The sequence below is a fragment of the Scleropages formosus genome, chromosome 18 (genome assembly GCF_900964775.1).
Source record: "Scleropages formosus chromosome 18, fSclFor1.1, whole genome shotgun sequence".
NCBI lineage: Eukaryota > Metazoa > Chordata > Actinopteri > Osteoglossiformes > Osteoglossidae > Scleropages > Scleropages formosus.
In genome coordinates, this window is record NC_041823.1 from 13,932,405 (window position 1) to 13,949,275 (window position 16,871).

Genomic DNA, 16,871 nt, shown 5'->3' on the forward strand with positions numbered 1-16,871 from the left:
GAATGGAAGTATCTCCGTGTTCGTCTTGCGAACCTCTTCATTTATAAGGATGCGTATAAATGAGTTTTGCCTGCTCGAAAGTCCCTTTTTCGTTAAAGTTTGTTGCAAATTTTTGTCGATGTGAATATCTCCTACTTGCAGGAGAAACCTATGTCAAGGTGATTTTTCTTCTAGGGAAGAGCCATGGGAAAATGCATTTTCTCCTTGAAAAAGGAAAGTGCCTTTTGATATCGGCACTGTGTGGTATTTGGGAAGATCACACAGAAATTCTGGAAAATCGATAAATCGCTTTTCTTATTTTCAGGTTTTCATTAATATTTCATAGACCACCATAAATGAAATAAATCAATTCAAAACCCATTAGCATCTGAACTTCTGCTTTTATTTTGCAGAGTACTTTTCCTTGTTTTTGAAATTATTGTTTGTTGTATCTTTGCACTCTTGTCCAAAATAGTAAATACTCAGTCCAAGCCATGATGATGATGGCTTGAGTTGGTACTTCCTCAGCCAAGATTCAACAGCAGAAAAAGCTAATATTCAGTTGACCCAATCAGAGAGCACAGACCATCCATCCATCTATCCATCCATCCATCCATTTTCATGTTATTCATCCTGGTGAAAGTTTTGGACCAACTCTGAGCTGACCTGTGATTGTCTGGACATCCACCATGAGGAGCTGAAGATCATTCCTGTGGAAAAGGAAATATGGTCCATCTTGCTCCTGCCCATTTGCCACTACGGTTTAAGCAGGAGTACTGACCAGTTTATTCCAGTTCACTGGCTCCTCATGTTACAAACAGTCAAGTTACAACTTCTCAAAGTTAGAAACATTTTTTATTTTATTTACTTAACAGTATTTTCTTCAGGGGGTGCGGTGGCGCAGTGGGTTGGACCACAGTCCTGCTCTCCAGTGGGTCTGGGGTTCGAGTCCTGCTTGGGGTGCCTTGCGACAGACTGGCGTCCTGTCCTGGGTGTGTCCCCTCCCTCTCTGGCCTTACACCCTGTGTTACCGGGTAGGCTCTGGTTCCCCGCGACCCCGTATGGGATAAGCGGTTCTGAAAATGTGTGTGTGTGTATTTTCTTCATTGAATCATTTTATAAAATATCTCTCCCCAGCAGAGTGAGCGGGACTTGTATCTGCCTTCCCAGTAGACACACATATTCAAAATGTACAGCGTAGTGTTTACAGGTGATATCTTGTGCTCCTGAGTGTTGGTAATGAAGAAGAAGATGGCAAAAGTTGCATGTTTATGGGATGAATCAGTCAATAAATGGAATTAAATAGAAATTTGTGGGAAGAGCATTTTTTTTTATTTTGTGTCATATTAAGTTTAATTTTAATGTAGCTTAGAAGTAAATAAAAATATTAAAATCTCTTACAATTCATTTTTCATTTATTATAGCTCCTTGAGATTTTTACAGAGCCTAAATTGCAAATAACTTGTAGGATGTCTATATGCTGAGTTTTTATTGATCATGACTTCACTGGTAAAGTAACTTTGGCGTTTCGAACAAAATGAGTTATGAACGTACTTCCAATCCAATTTGCATTCTTAAATGAGGAGCCAGGTTGTTCCACATTAAATCATCTGTCTTCAACACTTCAACGAAATATTTGGTTTTAGTCACTACTGTCACTCAGAAACATGAATTGACCGGCAGTTCCAGAAGCTGGTACCCATCAGGGTGACACAGGCAGTCTAATTTGCGGAAGAGTTTCTCCATTCCTGTATCATCCACTACAGGCAGACACCGCCGCAGCAAGGGAGAAGTAGTGGCACCATGGATGAGGAACCGAGTAATGGGGCCTCTGTGGATGGCAGTCAGTATGACTGCGGGTAATGGTTTTCCTCTCGCTGCAATACTTCTGAGGTCAGCACGTATTTGCATGAGGGAAGGAAGTGAATGGTGACACAGAACGAGAGAGAAAGATGTTGTCGCCGAAAGCTACCATGACGCTGCTGTTCAGAAAGATGCCGGATAACTTGCCCAAAAAGATGATTAAATCAGTTCAGGTTTACAAGAGTTCACTTAATTTTCATATGAAACTTTTCGATGCAAATGTATGCTTTCTAGTAATTAGAGTAATATTTATGTCTGTGCAAATTTCTAATCATTGTATTAGTGTATAGTACACAGCATAGGTGTAACGGGGGTCACCTAGTACCTAACAAGTAATTACTACCTTTCGGTGTAATACAGCGACAGCAGCGTGGTTGCTTGTAAAACAGATTTTGACTGGTCATGTCAACATTAACTCCTTGTTATGAAACCTGAATAAGTCTGGAATGAGCAACTGTGATGATTACTTCATACTGCTATCCTTAGCAGTGCTCTGTTGTTCAGGGTGGTTCTGATCACTGCTTCCATTACAGCCAACATGACCATTTCTTTACGTTGCAGTATTAGCCCTTTCATGATAACCGTAATGATACGATGATAAGCACACATCTACATATTTACTGATACGACCATTACTTTGTATTATTTTATTTTCACTCTGACAGTAAACAAATACAGCAATCCATCATCAAGAAACACAAGTCCATTGCTGGATCACTGTGGTCCAGACTCACAGTCTCAGAAGCACAGGGCACAAAGCAGGGTACACCTGGGAAAGGACACTAGTCCATTGCAGGGCAATCTCACAAACACACCTAAGGCTAATTTAGAGTCACTAATTCACCTGAAACACACGTCTTTGGACTGTAGGAGGAAAATATATGCAAACACAGGGAGAACATGCAAACACCACACAGACTGTGTGAGATTCAAACCCATGTCTAACCCCAAAAAGCCAGAAGCTGTGAAGCATTCACACTATCTGTTGTGCCACCATGCCATCTCATAAACAATGCGATCAAACAAAAGTTAGAAAATGACAAATAAATGATAAACATCATGATTTTTCTGATTCTAATAGTTAATACATTAATTTATTAATAAATATTATACTGGAGTATATAGTGGAGAAAATAACAGAAAAATACAACACGGAAAATAAATTTAAATCCGAAGAAACAAAATCACAATTAGAACGTAGAAACACAGCTGCAAAGTTGAATCATTAGGTTGACTGGAAATTAGGAGAATGTCAACTATACAAGAGGTCTGGCAATTAATACTTTGACAAGTGAAAGTCATTCAAAACAGCATAAGGTAATTTTAACTAATTTTCAAAGAGGCAAAATAGTTTGTGCCCAAATTACAGGTGTATCGGATACAGAACCTGATAAATTAATATTCATCAAGGGGAACAGTCTTAAAAAAATTACACAGCATTTGCCAAAGATGGATGAATTGCATCAGCAAAGAGGAACTGCGGTTGCAAGTTGAAGCTCGCCGACAGGCAGAAGCACAGCTCACAGGATAACACAGTTGCTAAATGCCACAAAAGTACAGTCTCAAAAATTACTGCCGAATTTCATCAGCACCTGTGTGACCTAATGTCAAGAAAAACTGTACATTGCGAGCTTCGAAACCCAAAGTTTACAACAAGGCTCCCATTTGGAAACCCCTTGTATTCAAGGCCAACAAACAAAGAAGCGTAACCTGATGTAAGGAGCACAAACCCTGGACCCCTGAGCAATGGAATAAAATAATATGATATGTTGAGTTATTTTTCACCCCATTTCCAGCATGCCGTTTACACCTGTGTCCTGCCAATCGTTAAACTTACTGGTGGATCCGTCGTGGCAGAGAAGTCCATCATGTGGGATTCGTTTGAGCCAAAGATTTCCATGCGTGTCACATAATGGCCAAGCAATATGAGATAATTTTACAGAAGCAGCCGCACCGTGTTGCGCAAACGCTCTTTCCTGATGCTCTTCCTATATTCTAGAATGATAAAACACCCTGTGCGCGCTGCCGAACACCAGAATAAAGTCAAATTCCGCTCATGGCATCTTCAATCGCCACATCTAAACATCATTACACCTTTATGGAGTGCAAAATCAATGAATTGCATTTCTGCTTTCTTCATCCCTCAGAGAATGGCGCGATATCCCACTACACACACAGTTCAGGACTTGTATAACACCATTCCAAGAGGGACTAAGGCTGTTCAGAGAGTGAGCCTACTCCTTATGATCAGGTCCTCAATACAGTTTTACTGCAATTTAGGTGTTTCTGTTATCTAGCCGCCCCATATATATTTTTAGAAACCTTCTTCCGCACTTTTCACCGGAAGTGGCCGCACACAGAGGCGCAGACGTGCGGGGGTGAGTTAATAACGCTGTGCGGACAAGCCGGCGCAAGTGGCGTACGCTGTGGGCGGGACAAGGACCGGTCCCGAGAACTCTCCAGACTGTGTGTGCGCCGGTGCACAGAAACCGCTGCCAAGCACAATGGAGCCGATACAGTAGTACAAGCGACATCACGCCGCGGGGAGAATCGCACAGCGACTTGTGCAATGCTGAAACCACCCGCACCCGAACGGTGTAAAGCATGGAGGTGTGCAGTAGCTTCTGAAAATATTTTTCGTGAATAATACGCCTTCACCGACCTCAGAAATGAGGCTGTTAGGATAACGGATGGATGTATCTCGCGCTTCCCGCACCGAATTTACTCTACGCTGATCCTCCGCCTAGACGGGCCAAACGAAAAGAGAAAAATGACATCCAGAATGAGGAAAGGGAAGCGGAGCGAAAAGGAAAGCAGACGCCGAGAAGAGCGAAAGTTCACCGTAACACAGCGTGTATGGAGCAGAGATTTCTTGAAAGAGTAATCCCAGAGAGAGAGAGAGAGAGAGAGAGGCTGTCAAAGCGAAACGTCAGAGGGAAACAGAATGGGGAAGACAGAAAGGGAAAATAGGAAAGGAGAAGTGAGCCATGTGGAACCCTGCTGGTTTTTCCACGCTTGAGGCCGACTGAGAGCGAGAGGGGGAGGTGTCTCGACCTGCAGGGAGAGCGTCAGTGGGAGTGTGTGTGTCTGTGTGTGTTTGGGGAGGCACCTTGTATCTTGCAGAAATTCACAGCTTCTTCCTCACTTCACCAGCCCCCCCCCTCCTCCTCCCCGCATCAGATAACACCATTCTTGTATCTCCGCTCTCAGTGACATCACGGGAGTTTCCCTGCAGCGTGTGCTCACACGTATATATATACACCTCTCGGGGCGAGCACCACTTACAAACTTGTTCTGCAGAGGAACTCGAACTAAGAAACTCAGAGGTGGATTGGAGCGCCTCTGCCGAGCCCGGAGAAACGTTTATTCTTTCAGCCGTTCGGTTCGCTTCTCTGAGGACGCGGCGCGACTGGAGTCATGGCGGTGTACAACCCGACGACAGAGGACCTGGAGAGCGGCCTGGGGGCGCGACCCCGGCTCACGGTGGTGCGGGAGGCGGCCAAGGGAGACTGGAAGTGGAAGCTGTGTGGCCTGCTGTCTCTGGTGGCCTTGTGCGCTGCCGCGGGGCTGCTGTTCTTTGCCTGGCGTGTGCAGGTGAGACACCGTGCTGCTTACTCTGTAACTCCAGTGGCGCCAGATCGGGGGTTGGATGCGGGGGTTAGGGTTGAGGTCACACAGGCAGCTCTCTAGGCAGTCGAAAGGTTCTCTCTCTTTTGACACACTTCACTTCTCAAACTGTGACCAACTTCACTGTCGGTAGCCATTAGGATAGCGGTATTGCGCGCACGCACACACACACACTTGCGCAGTATTGTGATCTTTCCGTTTTCCTGCAGAATCAGGAGCATCTGCATGTAGAACGACCTGCCGAGAGGCACGAAGGGCAGCCTGAAGAGAGCGGTGAGTGCACAGCTCTTACGCCAAAGCCACCCGACAGTTTCAGCAAACACTGAACACGACTCTGCAAACTGAGCCTCCGTGCCTGTACATTCCGGCGGCGCCGGTGTGTGGAAATATCACTTATCCGCATTCCTTCTGTCTCCAGGTCACCACCACATGCTGAAACAACTTGCGGGGAAGTCCACATCTGCCATACATTTGGAAGGTAAGAAAAACCACGTTTGCGGTGCGGGGCCCAGGGCTCGGCTGTATGTGTCAGCCTTCCGTCTGTCTTCTCGGTCATTCATCGGACGTGTGCAGTCGACCATTTAAAAATGCTTCAGTCGGCTCCAGTCGGGTCTGGTTTGAAGTGTCGCTCCTGTGACACAGCTAATGGGTAACTGTCCTTCTCTGTCCAGGTGACTGGAAGCCAGAGCGCTACAGCGCGTCTATTTGGTGGCGAGACAGTGTCGGACACTCCTTCACCCAGGGGGACCTGTCTTTGAAGGACAACCAAATCGTCATCAATACGTCCGGCCTGTACTTCGTCTACAGCCAGGCCTCCTTCCGGGTCAAGTGCGACCCGATGGACAGTGCCAGGGACCAGATGTACAATCACCTCTTCCACAACGTGTGGCGATTTTCCGAGTCCTACGATGACAAGAAGACCCTGCTGGGCACCATCAAAACGGCCTGCGCCGACGCGAAGCCGGGCGCGGACAGCAGCGGCCGCATCTTCAGCACCATCTACCTGGGGGCCGTCTTCCAGCTCGAGAAGGATGACCGACTGTGGACGGAGACCAACCATCTGACCGACATTGAGGTCGACGGAGGGAAGACTTTCTTTGGGGTTTTTGCCCTGTGAGAAGCAGACAGTCCCCTTGTATGATACAGAAATATTGATGTAGAGATATAGATAAGCGCGCGAAGAGCACGACGCGTGAATTTTTAAGAACGATCACGTCATACAAGAGGAAGAAAGTAAGAGCTACAAGACAGGAAAAGAGAGACGAGAAATAGGATGAGAAACACAGGGGCAGAGACAGGAGGAACTGAGATATAATTGCACACCGTGATGTGCATGACGTCATAGTCAATGTTTGACTGAGTTTTTGAACCAGCTGTTTTATGATAAAACACAAATCATGTCAAGGCTTAAAAGAGACTAACCGTATAAGAGCAGTACAGCGAGAGCAGCAGAACACTGAGTGAGTAAACTGGATCAGTTACAGGACTTAATCCACTGTGTGAACCATTGTATTGTATTGTTCTCTAATGTATTGTCCTTAACTGAAGCAATGCGTGGCACCGCCGCTATTTTAAAGTATTCAGTGCTGCTTTCCATCTAAGGTTTAAATTTTTTGTCATTTATTATGGAACTGTAAGACGTGCACATGGTACGATGTGTTTCACATGGGAAAGCATAACATACAACTTCTTCTGGAAAGTAAGCTATTTTAATCAATATATTTATATTTATATTTATGTTTATATTTATTGATGGAACAATTTTAGCTATTTATTTTTATATTACAGTTTCTATTTAAATAGAGGCGAATGTATATGTGTGTTTTTGAATGTAACTTATTTATTTACTGAAATGTCATGGAATGTCAAATTGTTCTTACTGCTGACAGTGAAAAATGTTCTCAGTTTATAATACATAAACTTTTAAAAATCAAACTGAATCGTATCAGCGTCATTACTGAGATACAGACAAATGGGTTCTGTGAGAAAAGTTTCAAAGGGAGTCAGTTTATACATTTTCACGTCACATAATTTTCATATGCACAGTATGAAGTTTAAAGGGATTGTAAGAAACTGATTTTTTTAAAATGAGCTGAAACTATCCTAGGAGGATGTGGTGGTGCAGTGGGTTGGATTGGGTCCTGCTCCCGGGTAGGTCTGGGGTTCAAGTCCTGCTTGGGATGCTTTGTGATGGATGGGTGTCCCATCCTGGGTGAATCCCCTCCCTCTCCAGCCTTTCATCCCGTGTTGTTGAGTTAGGCTCCGGCTCATGAAATATACATGAGGGAGAATTTGTATGCCTCAGTCCACAATACATTGTGTACGTTTTGTATACAGGAAAAAAGGGAGAAAACCGATTACTCGCCCTATTCATCCTGGATAAAATGTTTTAATAATTTTTGCAATGACCAGTCAATTTTTATCCTATCACTGCTAATGGATAAACATCATACATACGCTGAGGGTGCTAAATCCATCGGATTATGAGTTGTGTACGAGTGTAACCTTGATTACTTCTGAGATGTGTAATTAAAGGAAAGTTACTAGCAGACTCCCAGAAGTAGGTCTTCCACATGTGTCACATTGCGTTTCAGTGGGAACTCCCCTGTTTCTACTCTCAACTCTGTCATGGTGTAGCAGGGCCTCAGCCAAGGTGTGGGAGTTTCCTACCAGCCAACCTCTCCTTCTCTCCAGCCCACACGTTCCAGCCTCCACTCCACCTCCACAGGCAGCAGTGGTGCACACCACCGGACGATGGCTCTTCGCACCTTCTCTCAAATTAGATTTTAGTTTCATATGTACTTTTATTGTGGCCTAGTATGGGATTTACCCAAATGCTTGGCAGTGGATCAGTGGCAGAGAGCCCATCAGTATAGTTCGACTGCTGTGAAAAAATACACACACACACACACACACACACACACACACACACACATTTCTGAACCGCTTGTCCCATACGGGGTCGCGGGGAACCGGAGCCAACCCGGTAACACAGGGCGTAAGGCCGGAGGGGGAGGGGACACACCCAGGACGGGAAGCCAGTCCATTGCAAGGCACCCCAAGCAGGACTCGAACCCCAGACCCACTAGAGAGCAGGACCCGGTCCAACCCACTGCGCCACCGTGCCCCTTTCTGTGAAAAAATATTCCCAAAATAATTTCGATGCAATTACATACCATTGTTACCACGGGCAACAGAGATCAGAGTGGAAGAATGTATATATAGACAAAAATCTGTGTTGCTGTGGCAATACGGTGAGGAGGTCTGAATTAAAGGCATCCTCTGGTTTACTATAATTTACATTTTCCTTTACATTTCGGTGTACAAGGGGCAGCTAGTGGCGTAGTGGTTAGAGCCTCTGCCGTGGATCCAAAAGCTGCAGGTTTGCATCCCACCTCCAGCTGCAAGGTGTTTACCCTGAACTGCTCTTGTAAAATTCCCTGTCGATATAAACGGGTAAACCGTTGTTGGTGACAACATAGTAAGTTCGTTTGCAGAAAAGTGTTAAAGTAAACGAACTGAAACCCCATCTCATTATTATTGGATATTTTCATCGAGCTCTCACATCTATCAATTTCTTGATAAAAGACACATTTTATTTTTGACAATAACACACCAGCTTAAGGCTTTCTATTTAAAAGTGTGATCTGCCCAAAGGCGCCACCTTGATCAGACCCACTCGATCTGTTGTGTGTTATGGAATGTGTTGGCTTTCTTTTTGGATTATTTACACAAACTGTGCCATCTTACACCTGCCCATATGTCAAAGCCAGTGGGGTGCATACTGTACGTGGTAGTGCTCTCAGATGGCGCTATCTAGTGGTGTAACTAAGGAAACATGACAAACTGAGCCCGTCTCGAAGAATTCCCCAAACATACTGTAATGTAACGAAATACATTTACTCAACGCTTTTCCCCAAGCCGGCTTACATCATTAAGATGTTTAAAATTACTTACTCATTTACACAGCTGGGTAATTTTACTGGAGCAATTTAGGGTCAGTACCTTGCTCAAGGCTACTACAGCCAGAGGGGAGACTCAAACCTACAACCTTTGGGCCCAAAGCTCAACCACTGAGCTACCGGTGGCCCCCTGTTATATACTAATAATCCACCCCATCACTGCAGAGATCGCTGTGGTCAAACACAGTTTAAAAAATCTGCATACCTACAATAATACAGTACTAATTGTACCCTGCTAATACTGTTACTGGTTTCAGAAACGTAGAGCCTGCTGGGCATTCCCGTATTCAGTTTTGCAACACTACACACAAAAAAGTCTGAACTTATTTAGTGAAAAACAATTATGAGTTTATTTCATTATAATTGCCATTTCCTCTGCAGACAACGCAACCTCAAATTCACCAAACACAGCGATAGTAAATGGAAACATTTACTATTCACTACAAGTTCCCCAAGCAAAGAGGAATACAATCATGAAAATACATAAGAATACATTTACGGTAATAATATTCAATAATAATAATAATTTATAATAATAAATATATGTAATAATATTTATTACTATAAATAAAATAACTATAATATATACAAGTATCACTGTTAATGACATTGCTTTTCTGGACAGACACCCATAATCAATAAACAAACATTTTGATAATATTGTGTCTAAACAGAAAACAAAACAAAACAAAAAAAAGCACTACAAAAGATTTTCAGTGATTAAAAACCAGGCACGTTAAGTGAAGTCAGTAAAAAAGTGTTCTGCGAAAAAAACCTTAAATAATCAAACAGAAAATTAGGGGAAAAAAAATACAAGCAGGTCAGACAAAAGGTGAAAAGCAACGTAAATCCATCCATCCATCCATCCATCCTCCAACCTTGGCTGTGGTAAAGGTCAGGCGGCCGTCAGCATCTTTAGCCGACTAGAAATTTGCGGCGAACCCGAGCCAACGGCTGTGATAAATTGAAGTATCGGCCTGCTGTGCCGAGACCCTCTTTCATTACGCTCCGCTTGCACACGGGGCACGAGACGTCACCGCTCCTTTGTGAGGGGAGCAGCGTAATAAGCGTCACCACACCAGGGAGGAGAGATAAAGCGGCACTCGCGCTCCGCCGCAGTACAGGTCTCGTCTCCATGCATATGAGCGCAGAGCCGATCCAGCGATAAAGGGCTGCTGTGATTAAACAGAGCCCCCCCTTCCGTATTATCCACCGAAACCAAACATAATTGAGGAGACATATCTGAACGTCCCTACAAATGCTAAGTTATTATCTGAAAACAAAAGCCGGGAGAATCATGGCCCGAATGACCGGAGCAGTGTGTTACGTGCTTTTCTATGGCTTCAAGAGACACGCTGCAGTGTGTCGGTGAACGCGGCCCTTCCGCGCGCGCGCGCACGCACACACACGCACACACACACACACGCACACACACACACACACACACACACACACACACACACACGCACGCACACACACTCTCGGGTTTCGCTTTCAAATACCGTCTCCTTGTTTCACTCCACTTTAGAAACGATGAATGTCATGCACAGACCAAAACATACTGAAGGTGATATAACGTTGTTTCATGGCATTATTACAGTTTAGCGGATTTTCAGCAACGCTCCGAGTTACGCTTTAATCAGAAGGCAGGCAGAGAGCGACGGACAAGGAGGAGGGCAACAGCTTTTTCCTGGTTGCGGAGCCCAGTTAGAAGACCCATCCCTCCCAGTTAAATCCCACTCTTGTCACGGCTGAGAGTGCCGTCTGGGGTCCTTTCCCCCCGTGTGCCGCGCACCCTCCCCTCGCCCCCGACACCTACTTGTAGAGCAGCTGCAGCCGGCTGTTGTGGCAGTGGTTGCGACTGATCTTGCTGTCTGCCTGGTACAGGCTGGATGAGTTGGAGAAGGACGGAGGGAGAGAGTGGTTGTCGGAAGGAGGGATGGGGTACCCGGGTGGGGGCAGAAGGGACTTCGGGTCGTTCTGGGAGGAAGGAGGGGGTGGGGTACTGTGGTTTTGGTTCTGGGAGGAAGGAGGCCTTCGCGAGCGCAGAGCTTGACGCTCCGCTAGCTGGTTGCGTAGCTCGGACACCCTCACTTCTTTCTGCGAGCACAGAGAAAGCCACAGACGTTACACAGATATTTATTCTTTCGCCTTGGGGACACAGTGATAGAAACCTGCGATAATGCCAGTAATTGGCGCGGCAAAGTAGTCACTCTAATTACGAACAAGGACAGGCACCTGGGGGTGAGACTGACCTTCCAGAACTTTCTGGTGAAGGAATCAGGAAGAGATGTGGATGGTAATAGTGCGAGAGGGGCGCTTAGGAAAAGCGGAAAAGGGACCAAGGACAAGACAGCACGAGGACGGAGGCAAGGAGTGACAGCGGAGATGGTACCTCCTGGATGATCTTCTGCAGCTCCCTGTTCTCGCGCTCCAGCTGCCGTGACTTCTCCTCATCGTTGTTGTTGGTGGAGGAGCCCGTCTTCATGGTGTCCTGCTGCTCAGACTGCCATTCTCCCCGGGTGATCAGCCTACGCATCTACGGCACGAAACAGGCCGATCAAGGTGTCCGCAGGCGTCCATACAGGCTGTCTGATGAGAACGTCTAGAGCTCTACGCACTTCGGGCAGCACGATACGGACAAATACAGCAAAGATCTAATCCTTTGCGTGAATCATTACGAACTGCAAGCAAAACACACGCACCCAGTAATTTCTGGCTAATCTGAACTGACTGAATGAAGAAACGCTGCTTTGGACACAACCCAACATTGCTGATGATATCACAACTACAGGCAACGATCGAAACGCGAACTGGTCCGACCTTGGGGATAAACAGCACGACCAGTGTGATGTACACAGAGAAGACTATGGCCAGCGATGCAAAGGCAAAGGACGCGTCCTGTTGGGAGGACAGGATCATCGTGACGGGGGCTGTGATCATGCACAACACCTACAGGGGAGAGAGATAAGAGGAGATAGAGGAATATGACCAACAATGCAAGTACCGAATGCAGACAATAGCAGTTATCAATAAATTTTAAATATTAATACATTGATGAAACCAATTAACTTCTATTAAAATTCAATTTGATCAGGTTTTACTTAGCACACTTATCAAGTGCGAACAACACTTGAACAAAAAAGACAAGGAGAAAAGAAAAGAATAGCAGGGAAAAGGAATCACGGAATATACAAGCCATAAATACATGTGATGTAAAAGTGATGCAACATGTACAGTTTTTCCTTAGTATAACAGTGATTCATTGTGGGATGCAGGTCTTGTAGTGGTTGTGGAGTGATGCCGGAGAACAAGCTGCAGCTGGAGGAGTGGAGAACAGACATCATTTCTTATGTGTAGCAACAGCCATGACAAAAGCTGGATAGAAAAATATACAAAATGTCATATAAAAAAATATGAGTCATTGTAGCTCACTACCTTCCACCCTTCCTCAACCTCCTTCCACATGATGGCTAGAAATGTCAGGATAAATATTTGCAGCCCTTGTCTCCGTTACAGTGACTGCCATTAAGCTGTTATGCTTTGACCTCATAGAGTCACCAGCAGGTATGGGAACTTACAGCCACGTTATAGATTGCCATTCCTACAGCCCTGTGGTCGTTTATCTTCTCCGTGGAGACAGACTTTGTCTCGTAGGCCAGGAATATCCCCAGCAACAGCAGCAAGCCCTTGTAGCCATAGACCACTCCTACAGGAGAGAGGACATGTACCACCGACAGCGCTGAGAGCTTCACACATCCGTCTCGCTCGCTCACGGTACGCTGCAGGTACTTCTTTACAGTATCAAAATACGCCATTGTAGTTGAGTATGAACACAACGAAGATGAGAAGAAGACAGAGAGGCGGTTTACCGAGCCACGTGTTCATCTTCTTGGAGCTGCAGTGCTCCAGAAGTGGCTGGATCAGAACGTCCAGGTCGCCTTTCGGAGCCTCCTTTGTGAACTTCTGCTCGGTGGGATGGAGGAGGGGAGGGAAGGAAGGAAAGCGTTTGAAAGGGCAGCGCATTCTGAGCTTTTTCAGTCCACAGCAGCCACAGTCCATATCAGGCCTCCTGTGACGATGCAGTGGTTCCACCCAAAACTACTACTGGTGAGAGATGAGAAGAGCAGTGAATAGTGTGGCAGTCGATTGCGAAGGCAGCGAAGGCGCTCGGCTGCAGATTGCAGAGTTCACATGTGACAAAGCTGTTCTGCAGTCTCATTCCCTTGATAATAAGAAGAGAATTTAAAATATGTACATAGTTTTCATTTATATGTATGAACAAAAAAGTACTGAAGTGTTTACCTGAGCAAACGCTGTAATAGCATCTGCTGATAATGCAGCCATATAATGTATGAACAGAACCGGAAGAAGGTTTTAATGTGCATAAGTTAGTGCGGTGCATCAAAACAAGTGGCAGAGCTTTGCAAAATGAGTCAGATGAGTCCTGGAAATGCAGCGTTTAATTCTAAAAGCTTAGGTTTAAAAAAAAAAAAAAGAAAAAAACTGATTTACATGAATAAAGAGCACATTTTGACAGATGTTCACACAATGTGCTTCTGAGGATGATCATTTCATTTGTAACGCTTGGATGCCATCAAAAGAGTTTGCGTGTCCTCCAGTTTATGAGTTTATTTATTTATGAGTCTTTACTTTTCATTTCTGCACATAATACGTCTTCCGCCCGAGATTCCAATCCATTGAAACACAAGAAAAGACGGCTGCAGGTGCATATGTGTTGCAGCACATGGAGCTCACAGACGTGCTCTGTGGAAACTGTGGACAGTGTGAGGACAATTGACGGGATGGCGACTGAGATCAGTTCCAAAAGGAAGCTTGACACAAGCCTGCAGTCATCGCAGTGTTGTCAATAAAACTCCTCTTATGCGGTCAAGTGGCAGGAACGGCACGGACGCTGCACTGCACCACAATCCAGAATAATTGCGACAGATTCCCTGTGTCTCTCCTCACTCTGAGGTTTTTGCTTGTCTTTGGGGAGGTAAAACTCCAAAGACATGTTGTAAATCATACACGCAAGAGACCATTTTCAGGAGGAGCCGTCAGTATTTTATGGCAGTCTACTAAGCCAAAGACCATATTACTAACTGTGATTATAACCGGTGATGAATATATTATTATTGCTGTTTTTATATATTTTGACTGCTTCATTACTATTGCTTTATGTATATCACAATTGCAGAGGGTTACTTTGGAACATCTACGCACTTTCATTAAAGCGACCCCTAGAAATAGCACAGGATTCAAATCATAAATCCCAGACTAATGACCCGCAAAAAAAAATGTCCACCTCAAATGAGTGCCATCACCAGATGAAATTGGATGGCAACATTTAATTACACAACACGTATATTTGAGGTCTACAGAGACTGCAGCTCAAGGACGCTTTGTGAGGTTGGCCTACAGGCTGCGTAATACAACATGTTTCCCAAATGAACAATTATATTTATGATCAAAAATGTTTTCTGTTATTATATATGAAAAATATATATTTGTGTCTTAACGCACACATTGTATTTTCTATGAGGAGTCTGTTGCTTTGGAGAAAAGCATATGCAAATTGAATAAATGTAAATGTAAATATAGTAGTGGGGGGGGGGGGGTGCGGAGGCGCAGCAGGTTTGGCCTGGGCCTGCTGTGTGTCGGGTCTGGGGTTCGAGTCCTGCTTGGGGTGCCTGCGATGGACTGGCATCCCATCCAGGGTGTGTCCCCTCCCCCTTCAGCCTTGCGCCCTGTGTTGCCGGGTTAGGCTCCGGCTCGCTGTGACTCTGCTTGGGATAAGCAGTTGTAGACACTGTATGTGTGTGTGTGTGTGTGTGTAAATACAGTATATTTAACAGAATTTGTCAAATTCTCCCAAAAACCAAACAGATTTTCTCAGCGTCATTCTTCTAGACTTTCTCACATTTCACAAGCGGACCCGAGGAACCATTTAAAGATATGGACAGCGAGCAGACGACTTTAATTGGGCCTGAAATCTCTGGTTTGAAAGCAAGCGCACCACTTTGGAGGAACACAGAGGAAAAATCAGAACAAGGCCTCCCCGCGTACCTCGACTGTGATGTGCAAGGGATCCACAATTTGCCAGATCATGAGCGACAGGACATCTACCGCCAGCAGGACCCCCACGGTGGCGTAGAGTTTCCAGGGCTCCAGGTGCTGCTGGGAATCAGAGGGGCCAACAGTCATTCCCGCGCGGGGCTTGACAACACGGTACAGTGGCGTCCGGACGCCACAAGGGTGCCTGCCAGTGAGGCCAGAAATAACTCCTCTGTGCTAGATTACTTTGAGCAGTAAGCCCTGGGCGCATGAAAAATTCCCACAGTACACTCCATTTCCCGTGCTTTCCGTACGCACGGCTACACGCAAGAACAAAAATGACCTAGATGCTCAGCGCTGCCCTTGTAAAACTGCAAAATTTCAAATGTGTTCTGAAGTTTTGAACATTAACGATGATTTGAATGGAAACGGAACCAATACAGAAGTCTCTATCGGACGCTTGACGGAGGACATGAGAGAGAACTACAAAAAGTTTTTACAAAAGCAAGCCACAAAAGAAAATGTGCCGGTGGCAACTTATTTTCATGCTTCATTTCCAGTACTTTTGACTTTAAAACCTTCTAAATACACTCTGTACTTTTACTAACTTGCCACTGCATGGACATTATGATCGCTAGAAGTGAACCCAATCCATTTCATAATGGCTCCGATAATAAAACCCTTGAAGGCTGGATTTCAGTCAAGAATGTCAATACACATTCAAAAATATTCATGAGCCTCCTACAGCCCGTTTTATCTCCATATATTCTCATTAAGTCTGGAACATTCCAGATATATTCCCTTCCTATCGCGGAGTAACTATAGAGCCTCAGAATATCGACTAATGACGCAGAGACAGACAAAATACACTTGATAGGTTTGAAATCCCCTCTTGTAAAGGCTTGTCAGAGGGACAAAAGTTTGGAGAAGTGTAACCCACACTGGCAGATAAGATTTTAAAAAACGAATGTTACATAAATACTTACCATTGGTGCTGCTATATTTTTCACTGAATGTTCTACGAGTTATTAAATCAACTCTGAGCAATTCCAAAAGAAGGTAGCTGCCCTCTTGAACGCAATAACCATAACATTCACACCTCTTTTTAAAGTTCCTTTTTCACTCATCTCAATTCTGTCAAATATGAAAGGGAGTTTCTGTGTAAAGGAAATGTTCACATTTACCAGCGCGCATTATAAGAAAATTCCCTGATCTTTCATATGTCATTTTGCGTTGACTCTTTGAATCTCAGACAGCTAATCATGTGAAAACATGCTGGGAAAACATTAACATCCCTTTGAAATTTAATTAAAAATCCATATTACTAATAATCAGCGTAAAATATCACGGCCAAGGAGGAGACAAAGAGAAGAAACAGAACTA

General features: G+C 44.7%; 2 protein-coding genes across 5 annotated transcripts in view; one reads left to right on the plus strand and one right to left on the minus strand.

Moving 5' to 3' along the window:
- The first annotated feature begins 4,796 nt into the window (after window positions 1–4,796).
- On the plus strand, window positions 4,797–7,192 carry tnfb (tumor necrosis factor b (TNF superfamily, member 2)). The gene is made up of 4 exons (XM_018740646.2): window positions 4,797–5,436; window positions 5,679–5,742; window positions 5,888–5,947; window positions 6,141–7,192. Exons 1-4 carry the CDS (start codon window positions 5,260–5,262, stop codon window positions 6,584–6,586), a joined length of 747 nt encoding a protein of 248 aa, XP_018596162.1. The 5' UTR covers window positions 4,797–5,259; the 3' UTR covers window positions 6,587–7,192.
- Window positions 7,193–9,822: 2,630 nt separating this feature from the next.
- Window positions 9,823–16,871, minus strand: part of gabbr1a (gamma-aminobutyric acid (GABA) B receptor, 1a) — a 55,553-nt gene continuing 48,504 nt past the window's right edge. For 2 of the 4 annotated variants that reach the window (XM_018740733.2, XM_018740731.2), the window contains 6 exons: window positions 15,501–15,611; window positions 13,304–13,397; window positions 13,013–13,140; window positions 12,255–12,383; window positions 11,827–11,970; window positions 9,823–11,531 (listed from right to left, as the gene is read on the minus strand). In XM_018740733.2, the coding sequence (XP_018596249.1) occupies window positions 11,247–11,531; window positions 11,827–11,970; window positions 12,255–12,383; window positions 13,013–13,140; window positions 13,304–13,397; window positions 15,501–15,611 (891 nt within the window). In that variant the 3' untranslated portion in view covers window positions 9,823–11,246. The remainder of the gene's footprint in view (window positions 11,532–11,826; window positions 11,971–12,254; window positions 12,384–13,012; window positions 13,141–13,303; window positions 13,398–15,500; window positions 15,612–16,871) is intronic. The other 2 variants (XM_018740734.2, XM_018740732.2) reach the window with 1 other exon arrangement.

What these genes read in the sequence shown, in the direction of transcription:
- tnfb (XM_018740646.2), top strand. Translation starts at nt 5,260, where the DNA reads ATGGCGGTGTACAACCCGACGACAGAGGACCTGGAGAGCGGCCTGGGG. An exon ending in AGGGCAGCCTGAAGAGAGCG is followed by an intron (nt 5,743 to 5,887) that starts GTGAGTGCACAG and finishes TTCTGTCTCCAG; the next exon opens with GTCACCACCACATGCTGAAA. An exon ending in ATCTGCCATACATTTGGAAG is followed by an intron (nt 5,948 to 6,140) that starts GTAAGAAAAACC and finishes TTCTCTGTCCAG; the next exon opens with GTGACTGGAAGCCAGAGCGC.